Source organism: Conger conger, chromosome 6 (assembly GCF_963514075.1).
Source record: "Conger conger chromosome 6, fConCon1.1, whole genome shotgun sequence".
Lineage (NCBI taxonomy): Eukaryota > Metazoa > Chordata > Actinopteri > Anguilliformes > Congridae > Conger > Conger conger.
This window is the reverse complement of record NC_083765.1, coordinates 28,136,670-28,155,804: the sequence shown is the minus strand read 5'-3', so window position 1 is coordinate 28,155,804 and position 19,135 is coordinate 28,136,670. Positions and strand designations below refer to the sequence as shown.

Here is a 19,135-nt window from a genome sequence, read left to right as displayed (position 1 = left end):
CGGTTTGGCTCATTGAAGTAATATTTTAAAGTACCAGCCAGCTTTGTGACATAATATAAGCTATATTTGTCTTCTTCTTTAATACAATACAATTATTTTTCTATTTAAGAAACATACAACCCCAAATTTGGCCAAATTTGATGTTGTTTTGTTTGTGGTTCTGATCTGATATTCTGAGACTAGGGCAATTGTGCAATTGCAGGAGAATATTCTCCAAGCAAAAAAAAACATGGAAATCCCAGGACAAAGGAGTCCCAGCGGTACTGATGTTATTTGGCAGATTGCTGCGCATCATTTGTTGTAAAAATCAATGCAATCAGCAATCTTCTAATGTATGTAGCTCTTAACAATGCAGACAAGATAGCGATCCAGCAAAGGAGAAGGGACGGTGAGTAATTAGCCCTCCTGTGAAGCGACACAAAGGAACTGTGTGCTGTTGATATGCATTTCAGTGGCGAGGCAGACTGTATAGCCCCACCTAGTGTTCTGGTCACAGCACTGACATTTGTTTTTTGAATGGAACAACAAAATCATATGAAGTTCACTGCGATGACTGTGATAGCCATTAGCCCTTCAAATGAAAAAGAAGGGGAAAGGAAATGTTAAGCTAATGAAAAAGGTTAAAATTCAAGCTTTTTATTTGATTTTTTCATATTTTACACAGACATTTACATACACTTATAACATGTGATGCAGTTTGGCAAAATGCATTTATTAATGAGAATTGGAAGTTTACATTCAAAATATAAAACTTTGCACTTAAATGTGTTTACAGATAAGCAAAAAATCCACAAGCTTTCAGTGTCTTGCATAACACAAGCACCATTGTGAACATGATTATTGCGGTAATTTATCTTGGAATCTCTTGGCTAATGTAACACTCAAATGTAGTTCTTTTATCAGATGTGTAGGCACACAAATAACACAACTTAAAGCACATAATATGTCAACATGTGGACAATGTATTAGCAAAAATAAGGGTGTTGCATTATTTTATAAACAAAAAACACATGGAATATTAAAAAATTATCATATGCAACAATGTGCATTTATTGTACAGCATATCACAGTATATATTTTTTCACAAATCTGCATATGCAGAACATAACAAAAAGTGACAGCATTCTAATATGTGAAGTTTATGTGAATACATATTTGAAAATATATCATGATTTTACATATATTAGGATTTTGTCTTTTTAGAGGTCATATATTTTTGTAAGGCCTAAGCAAAAAGGACATGTTAGTAAAGAGGACTCCATGTTACATGGCAAACTGAGTTAATGCACACATCATACTGTTCACCCCGAACAAGCTATTGTAGCAGGCCTGAGGCTATAGGGAGGAGGTTTAAAACAGAGGGGCCACAACAATCAAAATGACAGCGTTTCGATTGGACCATGAACCACACTGAATTCTCTTGTTGAGTCATCTGGTCTTGCTGCTGAGCTCTAGGTAGGCCTTGTTAACAGTGTAACACTACATGTATACAGGTGTTCACACATTATACTGCAAACTGTGTTTCTCAAGGTACTGACCCATTTAAGTTTGATAGTGAATTAAACATATAATATGATACATGAATTGTATAAAATAGGTGTGTCTGTTTCCCAGAGTGACAATGATACTGTACTTAAGTACATAACATATAAATGCTATTTTGCATCAAAAGTCCAATCTGGAAGCATGCAAAGAAAGGTCACAATGACACCCTATTACTCCAGAACAGTAATAGAAACTGGAGATTATTCACAAGGCAGAGACAAACATCAACATACATTTGCAAAGAGAACTGGCTCAACATGACAGAGGCACATTCAGCATACGAGCAATGTGCTTTCTCCTTTGCTTTGAATCATACTTTTAAGTGAGTGTGTCTTTTTCATTCTAAGAAACACAATACCGTACACATTAAGAACACAGTAAAAGTTTAAACGTGTAATGTCCCAAGTTTAAACTTGTTTTGGGGGGCACAACTATTGTTTACATTAGCCATTCACAGTTAAGGAAAACACGCATCACATATAGACTTAATGAACTCCAAAGTCGAGATTAATTTCTATTTGCAAATCTTGCCCTACATTCTAAAGGATAGTTTCGTACAATTCAAGTACAGTAGTGCCGTTCCTTTGTTGCATGGTTACGAGAGTGCAGTTATAGAGTTACATTTTAGTGATGGGTGTGGCTCGGGGGAAGAAAAAAACAGGCAGAAAATATAGGAAGTCATAAATGCACTTGAGAGAGGGAAAGAGTGTGGGAGGGGGAGAGATACAGAGAAGGTGGGGGAGCTCTGTTCTATCTGTATTGCAGGAACCGCTTTAACAAATTGGGCAGTTGAAGTTCTGAAATGAGATGCAGCCTGGACCGGCCCACGTACTCCCTGATGCTCAGACGACACAGTTGACACAGTGAGCGGGGCATGGCTGCAAGGAGGGGCAGGAGAGACATATACATGTCACTCAAAGCTTTCCTCCAATTAGGAACACTTACAGTAAGAATCTAAATCTGATTTCCACACACACACACTTCTTTAGGCTCAGCAATGATTACGTGTGTTCTCTCTGCATTGATTCTGCCAATTCTGAACAGAACTGCTGCTTTTGGCTTGCCAACAATATTGTGCAAGGTCATTATATGAACATCAGCAATCATCACTATCCAACAATACACCACATACTGAGAAAATCAAAAAGCCTATTTTTGGCCAAATTACCAAAACCTCAGTTCCTCTTCAAACTCTTCTTAAGGGAGCCTCACATTCTCCACTATAGCTGAGCTCAAGACCATCACATAGAATACTGATCCGTTCGTACAAAGCAGACAGGCTATGACCTACCTTCGTACAGCAAGAGCAACCTCTCAGCCAGGCTGCTAGGGGGTGCTGTCTCCACCGGACGCTTCAGCTCCAGGTTCTTAGAGTTGATGTTGGCTCCGAACTCCAGCAGCACTTGCATTATCTCCGGGCAGTCCTTCTGCGCGGCAGCGTGTAGAGGCGTCTCCAGGAACCTTCCTTTCTGCACGTTTGCTCCTGTGGGGAAGGATAATAGGTGAACAACCGGTGACCTACGCACACCCTCCTCACAGCACTTACCTCAAGCAAAGGACTGGCATACCTCATCCACTGCAGCAAACAATAAAGGATCAAAGAAAATGATATGAAATGTTCAGATCATGACAAAGTCAGTCTCACACATCACTCATTGACACACTCTCATATGGAACACCACTGGACAAATCCCGTTTTATACTGCAATCTCTCCTAAAGATTATCAGACTAAATATGTCACAACACAGACAAACCTTAATTTCTGCAACATTTTATTGATTGGAAAATGAATTGTTTCTCAGTGTTAAAATAATAAACAGCTCATTTAATATGGCTACAGTCACCAATAGAGTAATATAGGGGCCCTTACCCCCGTCCAGCAGAACCCGGGTGCACTGCAGCTCTTTGGACATGCACGCGATGTAGAGTGGCGTTCCCAGGTGAGGAATGTCATAGTCCACGTCAGCCCCCCACGCAATCAGAGCCTCCACACACGAGCTTCGCCCTGGGAGGGTCAGGAACGCCGTCACACCCAACATCATAAGGCTGTATAAAGCAGAACCTCATCCTACATTGTTCATAAATAATTTATTTGACCTTTTGTTCTTACTGACCAAACAAAATAATAATTTTGCCATCAATTAGACATTTTATGGTGGGATTTCAGAAGGTTAATGTTTACTTTTTAAATATGTGTTTAATGTGTTCAGATTTTTTGTTACAGTTCCAGCAAAGTGAGCCAATATTAAAGCCATTTGAAAGCAGCAATGGAAACATGAATAGTAAAAGAAAGATAACCGATGGCAGCGAGTACATACGTTTAGCAGTCCATCACCCGGCCAGGGTTGGTACAGGTACAGTACCTTTGCTGGTGGCTTCGTGTATGGGGGAGGGCTGGCATATTTCGGCCTGGGGCTTGGCACCGTGCTCCAGGAGCACCTCTGTACACGTCACACTCCCCGTGGAGCAGGCGTTGAACAGCGGCGTCACACCGTCGATGGTGGTGCCGTTTACCTGCAGAGAACATCAACACGCACTCACACCAAGACCACAATGCTGCCCTCTCACTACACCACATTTCACAGCAGTGCCCAAACTGTGAGCTCATGCATGACTATCCCTGCCGCGTGTACAACTCTCTGCAGCTTTGTGGTAACGTTATCACACTACATGGATGACAATGCTGTCAGAACCAGATTCCAATGATGCTACCAGTGTTGGGTCTCCTCTAAGAATTAATCCACGATGAAAATATTTGGAATAGCATGCACACAAATTATATGTATATGTGGTGTTAGGGAGAGAGGCCTACGTGTGGTGTTTGGGAGAGGGGCCTACATGTGGTGTTAGGGAGAGGGGCCTACATGTGGTGTTTGGGAGAGCGGCCTACATGTGGTGTTAGGGAGGGGGGCCTACATGTGGTGATAGGGAGGGGGGCCTACATGTGGTGTTTGGGAGAGGGGCCTACATGTGGTGTTTGGGAGAGGGGCCTACATGTGGTGTTTGGGAGAGGGGCCTACATGTGGTGTTTGGGAGAGGGGCCCACATGTGGTGTTTGGGAGAGGGGCCTACATGTGGTGTTTGGGAGAGGGGCCTACATGTGCTGTTTGGGAGAGAGGCCTACATGTGGTATTAGGGAGAGGGGCCTACATGTGGTGTTAGGGAGGGGGGCCTACATGTGATGTTTGGGAGAGGGGCCTACATGTGGTGTTAGGGAGAGGGGCCTACATGTGGTGTTTGGGAGAGGGGCACACATGTGGTGTTAGGGAGAGGGGCCTACATGTGGTGTTTGGGAGAGGGGCCTACATGTGGTGGTTGGGAGAGGGGCCTACATGTGGTGTTTGGGAGAGGGGCCTACATGTGCTGTTTGGGAGAGAGGCCTACATGTGGTGTTTGGGAGAGGGGCCTACATGTGCTGTTTGGGAGAGAGGCCTACATGTGGTGTTTGGGAGAGGGGCCTACATGTGGTGTTAGGGAGAGGGGCACACATGTGGTGTTTGGGAGAGGGGCACACATGTGGTGTTTGGGAGAGGGGCCTACATGTGCTGTTTGGGAGAGAGGCCTACGTGTGGTGTTAGGGAGAGGGGCCTACATGTGGTGTTTGGGAGGAGGGCCTACATGTGGTGGTTGGGAGAGGGGCCTACATGTGGTGTTTGGGAGAGGGGCCTACATGTGGTGTTTGGGAGAGGGGCCTACATGTGGTGTTAGGGAGAGGGGCACACATGTGGTGTTTGGGAGAGGGGCACACATGTGGTGTTAGGGAGGGGGGCCTACATGTGGTGTTTGGGAGAGAGGCCTACGTGGTGTTAGGGAGAGGGGCCTACATGTGGTGTTAGAGAGAGGGGCCTACATGTGGTGTTTGGGAGAGGGGCCTACATGTGGTGTTAGGGAGAGGGGCACACATGTGGTGTTAGGGAGAGGGGCCTACATGTGGTGTTAGGGAGAGGGGCCTACATGTGGTGTTTGGGAGAGGGGCCTACATGTGGTGTTAGGGAGAGGGGCACACATGTGGTGTTTGGGAGAGGGACCTACATGTGGTGTTAGGGAGAGGGGCCTACATGTGGTGTTAGGGAGAGGGGCACACATGTGGTGTTTGGGAGAGGGACCTACATGTGGTGTGAGGGAGAGGGGCCTACATGTGGTGTTTGGGAGATGGGCCTACATGTAGTGTTAGGGAGAGGGGCCTACATGTGGTGTTTGGGAGAGGGGCCGACATGTGGTGTTTGGGAGAGGGGCCTACATGTGGTGTGAGGAAGAGGGGCCTACATGTGGTGTTTGGGAGAGAGGCCTACATGTGGTGTTTGGGAGAGGGGCCTACATGTGGTGTTTGGGAGAGGGGCCTACATGTGGTGTTTGGGAGAGGGGCTTACATGTGGTGTTTGGGAGAGAGGCCTACATGTGGTGTTAGGGAGAGGGGCCTACATGTGGTGCGAGGGAGAGGGGCCTACATGTGGTGTGAGGGAGAGGGGTCTACATGTGGTGTGAGGGAGAGGGGCCTACATGTGCTGTTTGGGAGAAAGGCCTACATGTGGTGTGAGGGAGAGGGGCCTACATGTGGTGTGAGGGAGAGGGGCCTACATGTGCTGTTTGGGAGAGGGGCCTACATGTGGTGTGAGGGAGAGGGGCCTACACGTGCTGTTTGGGAGAGGGGCCTACATGTGGTGTGAGGGAGAGGGGGCTACATGTGGTCTGAGGGAGAGGGGCCTACATGTGGTGTGAGGGAGAGGGGCCTACATTGGCTCCTGCATTAATGAGCGCTCGGGCACAGGCCACGTGGTCTCCGAGGCAGGCTTCATGGAGAGGAGTCACATGATCGATGGTGAGGATGTTTGCACTGTAGCCCTAGAGCAGGGGGAAATACATCACCATAGTTACATCACCATATTTACATCACTTCATTCTGCTTAACCTTTATTTATTACAGGGTAGGTTGACTGACTTTGTTTAGGTGGACTTTCAGTCAGAATATAGCCGAAGCTTAATCAGTTTAAAAGTAATCTGCCATAGTTTTCACTGTAATATTCATTACACTGGTACTTCCTCATTCACCTCTCTCTTGTGCCCTCTATTGTTCATGTTCATATATCCTTCCACTCTATTCAGCTTTTTCTGGGGGCAGCCTGTAGCCTAGTGGCTAAGGTACATAACTAGGACCAGGAAGGTTAGTGGTTCAAGCCCCAGTGGAGCCTTGATAAGATCCCTGCAGCTGTTGGGCCCTTGAGCAAGCCCCACCCCCCTTTGGTACAGGGGGGAATGTGCCACGCCTAGTCTAATCGACTGTAAGTCACTTTGGATCAGCTAAATAACTGTAGCATAAGGTATCTCTACAATGGCATTAACTGCTCTGAGCCCCCTTGTGTCTGACAGCCTTGGAGACAGACACTTCTGAGCCCCCTGTGTCTGACAGCTCGTCAGCGCCCACCTGTGACAGCAGAGTCCTCAGGGAGAGCAGGCGACCTTGAGACGCAGCCTCGTGTAGCGGCGAGCGGTCCGCCCATGACCCTGCGGCAGACCACACCTCAAACAATCAGCGGGCCCTTCTCCCGTGAAGGAAAGTTCATTAGAAAGTAAACAAACACAAAGCCCTCCTGCATTCTCGCACACTACCTAGCAACCTCCATTGTTAAAACCAAACAGTACAGGTACAAACAAACTGGTACTATTATCATGATTACAGTTTCTTCGTCTACCTCCGCTGTGGGGGAGTTCTATCACGTGACATAATCGTCACATTTGGAAAAAAGTGTTAGGTTTTACAGTTTCAGCTGAACGCTCCGCTTACATTGTTAATAAAGCCGAGTTGTGGAATAACAGCTACAGATATCCCGGGAAATGGCATTAATGATGAATTTGCTCAGTTAATATATAACAGAACACAGGTGACTTGGAGAGAAGGGTTGTTGAAACAATGATAAATGCACACGCTGGTCCAGATATGGCGTTCTCAATGTAGGGTTACGTTATGTTATTTATTTATTTTGTATTATTATTATTTTACAGTAGGGGACCATGCCCAAGGTTAAGTACTGTTATACTCCTGAGTCAATTCTTTTGATGAAGGAATAAAGCGCTAAAACAAGGCCTTCAGTGACTTTCAATGAATGGCTTCCATTCTCACCTTCACCAACACATTACCTCTGGGAGGTATGTTTTTTTATCCATTTACTAAATATGAGGGAAATACATCTGAATGGAGAAATGAATTAAAAGCATGTTAATTGCCATCGATTTCAGAGACATATTGCGCTTATACTGTGCTTATTTCACAATGAAATACCCCTGGTGCTTTTGGCTGTACTGTTAGTGTCGGACACTATAAATTATGAACACCAATGTAACCTGCACACAAGAAAGATCAGATTTCAAAATTAATAAGTTAAATAAGTAAATAAATACATAAATAAATAATATTATGTGATGCTCCCTGCTGAACTGAATTTCTGTTTTCCTTCTCTGAAAATTTCAAATGAACACTGGTATGCTGTTTTCTAAACAATGCACAAAAACCACTTGGTGTATGCAAGGTTAACACTTCATAATTTTCACACTCTAATATGCACACTAATCTCATACTGACAGATAATGTAAAAATGCTACAAAATAAAAATGGAATGTAATTGCAAGGGAAGCAATTCTCAATTAAGTAAAAAAATATATATATAAACAACTAAAAATAATACTGGAGTGGTAAAGAGGCACTGGTTGTAATTTCCTTCACTACATATCAGAAATGTAACTGATTTAATTGCGATTTGGTGCAAATCCAAGGAGATGACAAATGCATACAAAAGCTTCAAAGGTGATATTTAGCTTTGCTGTTATTTATTTTTTAAAACAGTATTTCTACATACTAGGAATCGCTAAATGTCGCTGTAATGCAATTTAGAGCACAATGACTATAAAAAAGGCTTTGCTTCAAACATTGCCTTCAAAACAATGAGCTTCATTGTCAAGTTGTAGCACTTTGTAGCACAACAGTATCCAAGGACGAACCATCATTCATTTAGCACAGATACGATTCAATGTTTCATTGAAAATACACAATCTTTTGCTTGAGGTAAGTAGCTGCCTTCCCCATGCTTTCAAAATGTCTACAGATATCAGAGGACTGTTAGGTGTGCTTTGCAGTCAGTAAATCAGGGGCTATATTTAGACATGTCTCTCAGTCAGCCATCTGGCCTAGCTGCAGTGCATACAATCCGCCAGTCTGAAATGCTGCACAAAACTCATCCACAGACCCAAACCCCTGTCACAGAGACTACGCCCCAGTGCTTCTACGTACCAAGGTCGCCGTCACCCCATGGCACATCAAGCCAGCCGTAATCAAATGTGTAAGACATGGCCTGCAAACAGAGGATTGTTGTCACCCCGAGTTGGCTTCGTCCCTATATTCAAAACAGCCACCTTTGGGGCTCAGCCTGATTTGACTGCGAAATTAAGCCAAATGCTGATGGCTTGGAGAGCACTCTCATGCGTGCCACTCTCTGTTTAGGATCTGAGTCCTTAGCCTACAGTTGAAAATGTAATCATTCATTCTTTTGTTTATTTCCCACAATGTTCAAAGCATATTCCACAACTTTCCATTGACATTTTCAATGGATCCAGAGAAATTTCACTTGAAATGTCACAGTGGCAGTACAACAACCCTGCTGGGACCACTGTGAATTAATGTACATGACAACTATCCTAATGGTCCACCCAAACACAAATGAATTCAAGCACCCAATGGTGCAAACAAGGGCCCAGATTCTTTTCTGCCTAGAATGTTCAACACAGCTCTCAGAGGGAGTCCATGGTTACCTGAAACGCTCAAAGGCTATTGGTCACCTGGAACAAAAGCAAGTCGAGCTACTACTGTGGCTTCAAGTGAAAAGCTTTTCTTTCCATGTAAAAGGCCCTCATGAATATTTCATGCGTACTCCGAGCACGTGCTTCTGTTTTCCATGTTGACTGAGTGTACACATTCACCAGAGATGATACTGACCAGTGACTGACGAAGAAGAAATTAAACTGAATCAAAATTAAACTGAATAAAAACTGCTTTATTCTGCTTCGTCACTCCCTAGGTACAGAGCAAATGCTGGAATATTAATTTGCTGTTATGTAATATTGTGGTGGGTATATTAATTATGAATCCATTGTCTAGGGGAAACCTACATCTCTCGCTGTCCGGGTTCAAATCTCAATAGCCTATGGCCCTTTAACCCTACTTTAAGAAGAAAACAGTATGAAGGTCATGTTTTTATTGTGTCTTGGGAAAGACAAGATTAGCATGTCGAGTTCATCTCAAATTCTGCTACTGCTGAGTCAGAAAACAATCCCAACACCCATAGAAAAACTACTTATTCTACACTCATTCAACATTTCACACAATGATTATTCAATGATTATGACAGACAATGATTACTGGATTATTTCTGTAATGCAACAGTCCATAGTAAACACAATGTTTCACTGCACAACATTGCACCAAATAGAGCTGCTCTAAGAGAAACAACAAAAACGTACTCACATTTGGACAGGTGAAATGATTATAGTTTATGGCAACACATACACATAACTTATGTACAACGTAACATGAGGACCACTTCCCCTCTTCGAATAGATGGATCTTTGACAGTAGTGACTGAAGCAGGAAGGCGATCTAATAACTGGCCCTATTCCCAGAGTTACTGTGCAAGCATGGCATTTACAACTCACTGGCTATACACTTTATATCTCGACATGTATGTTGCACATGCATACCCTGAACTCATAATATGTTATAGAAATCATGAGGTAACATACATACACAAAATACAAAATTGAAAATGCAACATATAGACAAAACTGTAAATCCTGTAAACCTTCCAACCCAAAATTTTTTTGAATCTTGATAGCCTCAAAATAACTTGTCCAAATGAACAGCATTGTTGATTTTGCAAATGTATTATCAAGAGTAGCACCATGGGGGAGGGGGGATTCATACACATCTAGCACTGACCTTGACTTGTTAAAATGCCCCAGCAGGATTTCTTTTTAGCAGGGAAATCCTCGGTAATTTCTAGCGTTCTTTTCCTTGGTGCTTTCTCTCGCGTGTTACTCTCTATACATGGAACTTCAGGCATGTTTGTATCAGATAATCCTCGCTGCGAAAACCTTCGGCAGCACGAGTCGAGCTTGCCTGAGCGCTGATTGGCTGGCTCGTTGTTTTTACAGGGCGCTCTGGAGCTGACCGCGATAACACGGAAAGGCAGCGCGAGGCTGCACTGAGGAGAGCAGCGATTGGGGGATGGAAAAGGGATTACACAGCGCTGTTCTATTTATAAAATGCGTTAGGAACGGCCTTAATCTCAGTACAAGCATTAACCCAGTTATCCCATTGTGAGAGTCGCTCATTTTTGTGTATTTATTCCTTCTTTTTTTATTTTCATTTTGACTGCAAGGGTCTAACTTCGCATAAGGAAAAAAAGTGCGATATATTTCAAGTAGGCTAAATGGCAAATATATGTTGATCCTTCCTAATATGTTTCTGATATATAAAATATATGAAAACTGCCTATTTCTAAACGTTTTGATATATATTGCAAAATACAGTTCACATACAGTGCATGCTTTATCCGTGTATGTTCATTTCCCCTTACACAGGGAAATATCCAGTGTTAATTAAACTCTATATGAGCACACACTTTTAGATAGCTCTGCAACAAAATCTACTTTTAATCTCACAAGCACACTTTATAATAATAATAATAATAATAATAATAATAATAATAATAAAAATGAATGAGAAAAGCTTGAAGATTGAATGTTACTTCAACATGTGTATGCTGGTGTTCTCAGAACAATGGCCACCCCAGTCCAAACCTTCACATTACACTTTTAAGTTGTATCAAATGACTGGGGCTTTTAATAAAGACAGTCCTGCATAGTGACATAAACATAAACATGGCATCCAGAACAAAGGGCAGTGTGCACACTGCAGACTACATGGGAGTTATGACAATAATAAAAATAGCAAGAGGAATACAGTGATTCATAATATTATGAATATGGCTCACTAGCTACCAGTGTGACTCCTACAGGCACATTCCCACTTAAAATAATACATTTATAATGTACTTTATACAAAAAATAGTATAACATCTTGGTGAAACCATGTAAGTCTAGGATATGCAGTTCACAGATAACATTGAACATTGAATCACCTTCTCTTGATTGCTACATGTGTTGTACTTCCTAAAGAACTCTGCCCTATTTAAATAGCTGATTTAATTGCAGAATACAGCTAAAATTGGAGTGTGCGTGTGTGTGTGCATGTGTATGCGTACGTGCATGTGTGGGTGTTTGTGCCTGTGTGTATGTGTTGTCTGGAGTATACACAAAATGAGGAATTGTATTTTTAGTTTTGCCTCTTATACTGTTGTCAGGGCTAAGAGGGTCTTTTCCCAGCTGAATTCTCTGTGTTCAATGATGACAGACATGTGCTTGATGAAGAGAAGTCTACAAAACACTGTTACCTTAACTGCAATAGCACTGACCTTAATCACAAAATGAAGTTGAGAGAATCAATAAATAAGATGGAAACAGTATTATATTTAATAAATAACAGGAAAACGTGTGTGTGTGTGTGTGTGTGTGTGTGTTTGTGTGTTGGCAGTAGTAGAATTAACCTACAGTTTTTCTGTATGCTATGTACGACTGAAGAAGGAACATTACTGTCAATAGTACTATACACTATTATCACTGTCTCGACAGCAAGAACATAGCATGCAAAGAGGCCATTGCTGGTTATAGAAATGTATACTCTCTCCAAAAGTATTAATCATGCTCATGTATCCTAAAAACTGTAGGCCTAATTTTGGTGATGTAGGCAATTTTAATGTTTCCAAAAATAAAAATATATATTTCTTTATTTTTGCCTACGTAATAAAACGTAAAGTCAGGATATTATGTTTCATAATTTGTCTCCTAAAGTTTATTTCCTTTAAATGGATGTTTACAGCATTAGCCTGCTGTACCTGGAGTCCAACAACATGTATCATGGTTAAATAAATAGGGTATTTATAGCAGTAATAATATTGGCCTACTGTCACAAACATTCGTATGTCTTTAAAAACATTTTCGGAAGCTGCAGAAACAATGGATTTAATTGTCCACGATAGAAAACTACAACCTGTTGCTAGACTGCAGATCAAATTTACCGACCTTCTTAACCCCAACTTGTGGCATGCCTGAGAACATAGTGACTGATTTTCCTTTGGGTAGTCACGGCATCTCGCACGTTCCAAAACATCGGGAGAATCGTTGTAACAGTTTACTTACTGTGTCCTTGACCAAAATCGTAAAACTCGGCGGCGATCCGAGCGGCCTCCTTACGGTTGCCTTTGACCACATAGAAGTGGGTGAGGATATTGAGGCTGATCTTGACGAAGAGCTTGAAGCAAAAGAGCGCGAATATGCTGAGGTACACGTTAGCAAACTGGGAGCCGAACGGCTTTCTTTCCAGTATCTCCGTCATTGCTCCTCGTTGGGTGGCGGCGAGTGTTTTGGAAAGAGTCTGTGTTGTGCTGACGGGATCATATGCCACGCTCAGGAATTCCCACAGCAACTGGCTCCCCAGCAGGAGTAAGATAAAACAGCTGTACCCCAGCCTGTGGAAAACGGCGCTCCAGCGCTGGACATTGTTCATAGGCTTTGTCACACTGAACAGAAACAAAGGGCAAACATCGTCTTCAAATTAGGCTACAATTTTTGAATTTTGGATAGTAAAGCTAGAGAAAAGGTTTGTTTTGCTACCTGGAAACAAACAGCTATCAAAGGGTATAACATTAAATAAACAGGACACTTGCGATTGTTTGCTATTTATAGAAATGCCTATTGTGCTCTGGAATCCTGATGTTTATTTAAAAAGAATTAAATTCGGGATAACATTTAGGACAAACCCATAGGCCTACCAGTTCAGAGGCGTGCGCCAGAACGTAGATACACCTAATGGTGGCAGTTCTGAGCCACATACAGCATTCGTAGCATGGAAATGAGTTTTACACAAAACTTTATCACTACTCAGAACTACAATGTGAGCGCTTATCGTCTGATTACATGTAGTATCACGTAGTCCTACATAAGACCACATGTCACACATTTCATGGTATTTGAGTGTGGACTTGGTGGAGCATTACTGTATACAATGTTAATTTTAGTTTATTATTTATACATATTGGTCTCAAGTTCTGGAATTTGACATCGTGATACCTTCTGAGCATGAATCATGGTAGCTTACAGTATGTTGTCGTGCTGTTATTGTTTTAGGCTAACTGCTTGTGTAGTCCACAACCCCCCCACACACAACACAAATGTAGCCTATCGTATTCATCGCGAGTTGAACCCCAATCCACGAGGCGGCGCTGTGAATTATAAGTCTTTATGAAATCGAAGCAGGGTGCTTTTGTTTCGTTTCCGCATCTTTGAAATAATCCATACTTCCTGCACGCAAGACCATTTTCCAAGCAGCTGGTTGCTGCCCGTTAGTTTTCGCTGAACTTACAGCTAAATATTATCTAATTAGGTAGTTGCACTTACTAAAATGAATACTGTATTATCGAGGGCCAATTCCCTTTTTGCTTTTTCACTCAGTGTGATGGCAGCCCTCACATTCGGCTGTTTTATCACCACGGCATTCAAAGACAGAAGCGTCCCTGTGGACATACACGTATCAAAAGTGATGCTGTAAGTGTTCAACGAAGCTAATACATTATCTAGCTTACGTACTTAGCAAGTATGCTATCTAGTTGGTTTGTATTTTTGTGTAGTTAGTAATTACTATTGTTTCATGACCCGTCGAACTAGGTTACATTGTATATTTGCTTGGCTAGCTCATTTTAACTTGTAAATTAGTCCTACATTGCATTGTATTTGCTCCAAGTAACGTTAGATTTGCGAGTTAGCTGTTTATTATGGTAAAGGTTTCGTTTGTAAGTAGCTAAGTGCCTGCAATGCAATGGCTACAATGATTTATATCATAAGAAAGTGTTTTGAGAGTTTTAAATCAGTCATTATTTTCAATAGAATATCGGCTTGCTCGCTAGCAAGTATCCAATAGCAATGGAGCACGTTACTCAGACGGAAGAGCACGTAATAACCACTTGTGTACAGTAGCTGGCTAGCTACGTTAAGTTGATGTCCTGCTACAATTTGCAGCATACATTACATACCGGCGATCGTGTATAGTCTAGATAATTTTATTTTCCTTAGTGTACCTGGATCCATCATCGAATTTCAGTGATACTGCGTCGCTACATTTAAGGTCAAAATGATTTGCTGTTGATGGCCCCCAGGTGTTTTAGTGTTGTGAAGTAGTTACCTGTTCACTAGGCCTATAACGAATTTCATCAAGCAGTCCTATTTTTACCCTTTGTTTCACCAGTGCTTTCACTTATTATCCTTATATTGAATGCACATTTTTCTGCATTGTGTATTAAACATTTTTGTACCTGTCTTTTATTCAGAAGTGATCACTTTATATATTTATATATGTTTTAATATGTTATAAAGCATGTACTGTCTGCTCTGATACTGTCGTTAGGCAGCTCTGTAACTATTGAATGCATATCCTGTATTCTACGCCACTCAGGATAAGAGCTTCTGCAAAATTAATGCAGATCTTTTATACATAGACCTATTGCCGAGTAAACTTGAAAAATAGTCATGTTCTAAGGAGCATCAACATTTTAAAGAACATATTATTTACTAAATGACATTTGTGATAGTGTGGTCTGTTCCATTAAGTATATGTATATATATATATAGGCGTTGTATTTGAAGTGTATTATTATTTTTGTTTTGAAAGTGAGGGGTGTAATGCAGCTCTGAGATGACAGAGTCCTTTTATACAGCTGTTTGTGAACTTCTTAAATTTGTAAAACTTCTATCAGAATCGTCAACTGTGTGAATTTCTCCCGATGGCTGCATGGCATGTGTTTCCCAAAAGCAGTTGAATGTTAAACGCACAACATTTGTTTGCAGTGTTCATTTTTAAATTAACAGTTGTCTGCAAGTATAGATACGGTTATCAAAGCAAACTGGAAATTGTGTCTCGCGTGAAATATAGGTCAACCTCAGGAAGTTGCTCAGCTTTTTGTGCCGTTGGTAAAACTGTTGACGTACTCGTGCTTTTCTTTTCAGGAAAAATGTGGACGACTTTACTGGCCCCCGAGAACGCAGTGATTTGGGATTCCTCACCTTTGACATTTCAGCTGATATCCTTTGACCCTCTGGTTCTTTGTGTGTTGGTGTGCTGGTGATTAGTGATGCAAGCTGGCTTGTTTGGGTTGGCAGATATTTTTAGAGTGGAGATGGGCCTTGCTGTGATTGGTTGCTCATGTAAAAACAAAACATTCCTTTTCATTTCTAGACATGTATGTTTGTTGACTTGTCTTTGTCAAGTTGTAGCCCACCCTGAAAGGTTTAGGTCATTATTTTGTTGGAACGAATGAAATATAAGTTGTTGGTCCTATCTAACCAGAATTTGTAAATCTGCCAGCTTTTTCTTGGTGGCAGTTTGGTGTGTGCAACCAGTATTGGCTTCAACGTGTTTATTTATTTTTATTTGTTTGTAGCTGCTTTTCCAATGCAAAAGACAACGCAAAACCAGGAGCTATAAGGTCAAATATTTACATGGGATTTACTGCGGTCGTAATGCGTCAAAATCACTATTCGGATGTCGGTTCACTCTGCGACTGTTTGATGCCTCTCTATAGTATGCTGACTAACATTAGCCTATGCCATCATTTATCTGCTTCCTCCACTGTTTGTTTTATTATCGGCCTACCTAAAGAATTTAAATGATCGTTCCAATTTGTGTCCTCTATTGCCATTGTATTCCTATGCTGTAATATAATGTGAAGCTGTCATTGATCATGAGTCTTGTATTTCTTGGTCTGTGCATTTAAATCTTCCTGTGCTTCCCTCGCTGCCTTGTAATCTGGACCTGTATGCATGCAATATTATTTATATTATGACCCTTTTTATGGGTAGCCTTTATCCTCGAGCAAAATTGTGAATGAGGGCTTTTAATTTATTCGGCTGTGTAATTAGTAACAGTCTTTGTAAATCGGTTGTTAACGTGTCAGTATGTGCGACCGGCAGCAAATAGAGCAAATGTTTTTTGCGTTGTGACTGTTGCCTTGGTAAATCTGACCCTCTTTTACATAAATGTTGTCTTGGTAAGCAGCGTTTATGGATCCTATGCTGCCCCCTTAGACAGGTATCTATTGTGAAATAAGTATTTTTTCTCAATGAGACTTACCTGTTTAATTAAAGGTTTAATAGAAAAGAAACTGAAAAACAACAGTCCTCAATGCATTGTTCTTTAACCATCACCACATCTCCAGCCAATATTTGACTGGAACGTCAAACAGCTCTTCCTGTATCTGTCTGCAGAATATTCAACTAAAAGCAATGTGAGTGGGGCCTCCTGTTTCATGGAAATTACTCTTTCCATGATGCAAGTTTTGCTATTTCATAATTACTAAATCATATTTTTTTTGTTTTGTTCTTAAAGCAGTTCTGGCTAATTTGTCATTGGGCAGTTAACCTATGTTGTTACATATCTGCATTTTCTTTGAACGTTCAGCGGGCAAGTTCTGTTGGATTGTGAAGGTAATGAGCACCCTGTCTCCTGCAGGCTCTGAACCAGGTGGTTCTCTGGGACAGGATCGTCCTGAGAGGTGCGAATACGAAGCTCTCCCTGAAAGACATGAAGTCCAAATACTTCTTCTTTGATGATGGGAACGGCCTTCGGTAAGCAATTCAAATATAAGGAAAATGATGTAGGCTACAATATTAATACTAGTTATTCACAACTAATTATTGTTATTATAGGTAGCATAGGTAAGATTTTTGTGTTAAAACATTGTTACAAGACCATTGTAAATCCCTTCCTATCATTGAAAAAGCCTCACTGACATGTTGACTCACCCTCTGCCGGCACTCTGTACCAAAACATCGTATAGTTGTACAATAATTCAAGCTCATTGGTTGAAATTGGTCAGCGCATTCACAGAGAAGGGGTGGGATCAACAGTGTTGTGGTTTGAGCGTGTTTGTTGCTGTAATTCCTCTCTCGAAAGTTAGAAGAAAATTACCTATTGTACCTTTAATGTTAATACACAGAATTGTCTTATTACTGAAATTACTTGTACACCCATGATCTTACAACACCAGTGAGGGCACATGTCTGTGTATATACAAAGAGATAAGCTGGGGTTCTAAACTCAGCAGCGATATTAGTACTATGGTGGGCGAAATGCAGGCATGGTAACACACTGTTACCTTTTCCTTGTCCTTTCATGTTGGTGTAATGCGCTCTTTGTACAGCAGAGGGCAGTGTAGAAATGTTATTTAAAAATGCCTTTGGCGTCCATTGATTGAATTATAATTTTTAAGCATAGAATGTCTGCCTCCAGTGGCTCAACATTTAGTATTTCCCCCCGTTAAAGTACATTATAAAATGTAAAATGGAGGAAGATCAGATTTTCCTTTTTAAATGTAAAAACTATACATTTCAATTTGCAGTCCCATCATTCTTTTGTACGCTTTTGGGCAGAAAAAGTCTTCAGTTTGTCCATATCTAAGTTCAGCTCTTTGAGCAAGCATTTCCTTATGTTTACAATAAAAACTTTGATCAGCAAATTCATCCTAAAGTGTCCCCTGAAAGTTGTTTTTCTTTTAGAGATTGTTATCAGCCTATAGGGGGAAATACATGTCCAGATCCTTCATGTCCAGACTCGGAAACTTGGCTGGGAAGTGTAGTTTAAAGTCCAGCGATATTTCTCTTTTCCCCCATGTACTTCATAAGGCATTAGATTGGCTTCAAAGCTGACACGTTAATCAAGTCATTATACATGCTTCACAAAGGCTTCAGGACAATGCACTTTGTGTGTCAATGACTCCCAATTAGTGAATTCTCCAGTGTTGATTCTTCAGAACGGAATGCACCCAACGAACATGATTGGTGTGCTGTTGCCCTGACCTCCCCTTCTCTCCTGGACAGGGCCAATAAAAACATCACCCTGACTTTGTCATGGAACGTGGTGCCAAATGCCGGAATCCTGCCCCTGGTCACCGGCTCCGGTCACAAGTCCCTGCCTTTCCCTGAAGCGTACGAGACCGCCCAGAGCTACTGAACCACCCGACTGTCTTTGTGAAACGTGACTGTTTTATGATTTTAATAAAAGTTTACACCACAGGGCCTGCGAGTTGTTTACATGTGGATATTTTGTTTGCTTTTCCGACCGCCGTTTCAGAAGAGGGAATGGGTTTGGCGAGATTTGACCTGGCCCTGGAATGCGTTAGCCAGCAGCCCTGTTTAATTGCAGTGGTCCTTTACAGGCATTATTTCAAGATGATATTTCAGCAGTCCACTGCCATTAGTGGTGCTCACCTCAAAGTTTATTTTTTAGTCACTGACGTAGTTCTCACTTTCTCAGACACGCATCTGCGGCCGGGGGCAGAAAGCCAGTGCACTCCGGTACTCACTCACTCACGCTGTGTCATTGGCTGCTGTAACCCACGTGACACTGCTCACAAGCGGCTGTTACGGATCCAGTCC

General features: G+C 41.7%; 2 protein-coding genes across 5 annotated transcripts; one reads left to right on the top strand and one right to left on the bottom strand.

The window, feature by feature from the left end:
- Positions 1–620: 620 nt before the first annotated feature.
- On the bottom strand, positions 621–13,064 carry asb5b (ankyrin repeat and SOCS box containing 5b). 4 transcript variants are annotated; one of them, XM_061246003.1, is made up of 8 exons: positions 10,530–10,664; positions 8,829–8,889; positions 6,969–7,048; positions 6,281–6,388; positions 3,910–4,060; positions 3,417–3,551; positions 2,837–3,028; positions 621–2,423 (listed from the first exon to the last, which is right to left on the bottom strand). In XM_061246003.1, the coding sequence occupies exons 2-8, from the start codon at positions 8,884–8,886 to the stop codon at positions 2,296–2,298; spliced, it is 852 nt and encodes a 283-aa protein (XP_061101987.1). In that variant the 5' UTR covers positions 8,887–8,889; positions 10,530–10,664; the 3' UTR covers positions 621–2,295. The 4 variants fall into 4 exon arrangements, with proteins under 4 accessions (XP_061101987.1, XP_061101988.1, XP_061101985.1 ...); XM_061246004.1 differs by lacking the exon at positions 10,530–10,664 and adding an exon at positions 10,059–10,133; XM_061246001.1 differs by lacking the exons at positions 8,829–8,889; positions 10,530–10,664 and adding an exon at positions 12,851–13,064.
- A 926-nt stretch (positions 13,065–13,990) lies between these two features.
- On the top strand, positions 13,991–18,775 carry spcs3 (signal peptidase complex subunit 3). The gene is made up of 5 exons (XM_061246170.1): positions 13,991–14,254; positions 15,710–15,783; positions 16,910–16,986; positions 17,211–17,326; positions 18,578–18,775. Exons 1-5 carry the CDS (start codon positions 14,112–14,114, stop codon positions 18,708–18,710), a joined length of 543 nt encoding a protein of 180 aa, XP_061102154.1. The 5' UTR covers positions 13,991–14,111; the 3' UTR covers positions 18,711–18,775.
- The last annotated feature ends 360 nt before the right edge of the window (positions 18,776–19,135 follow it).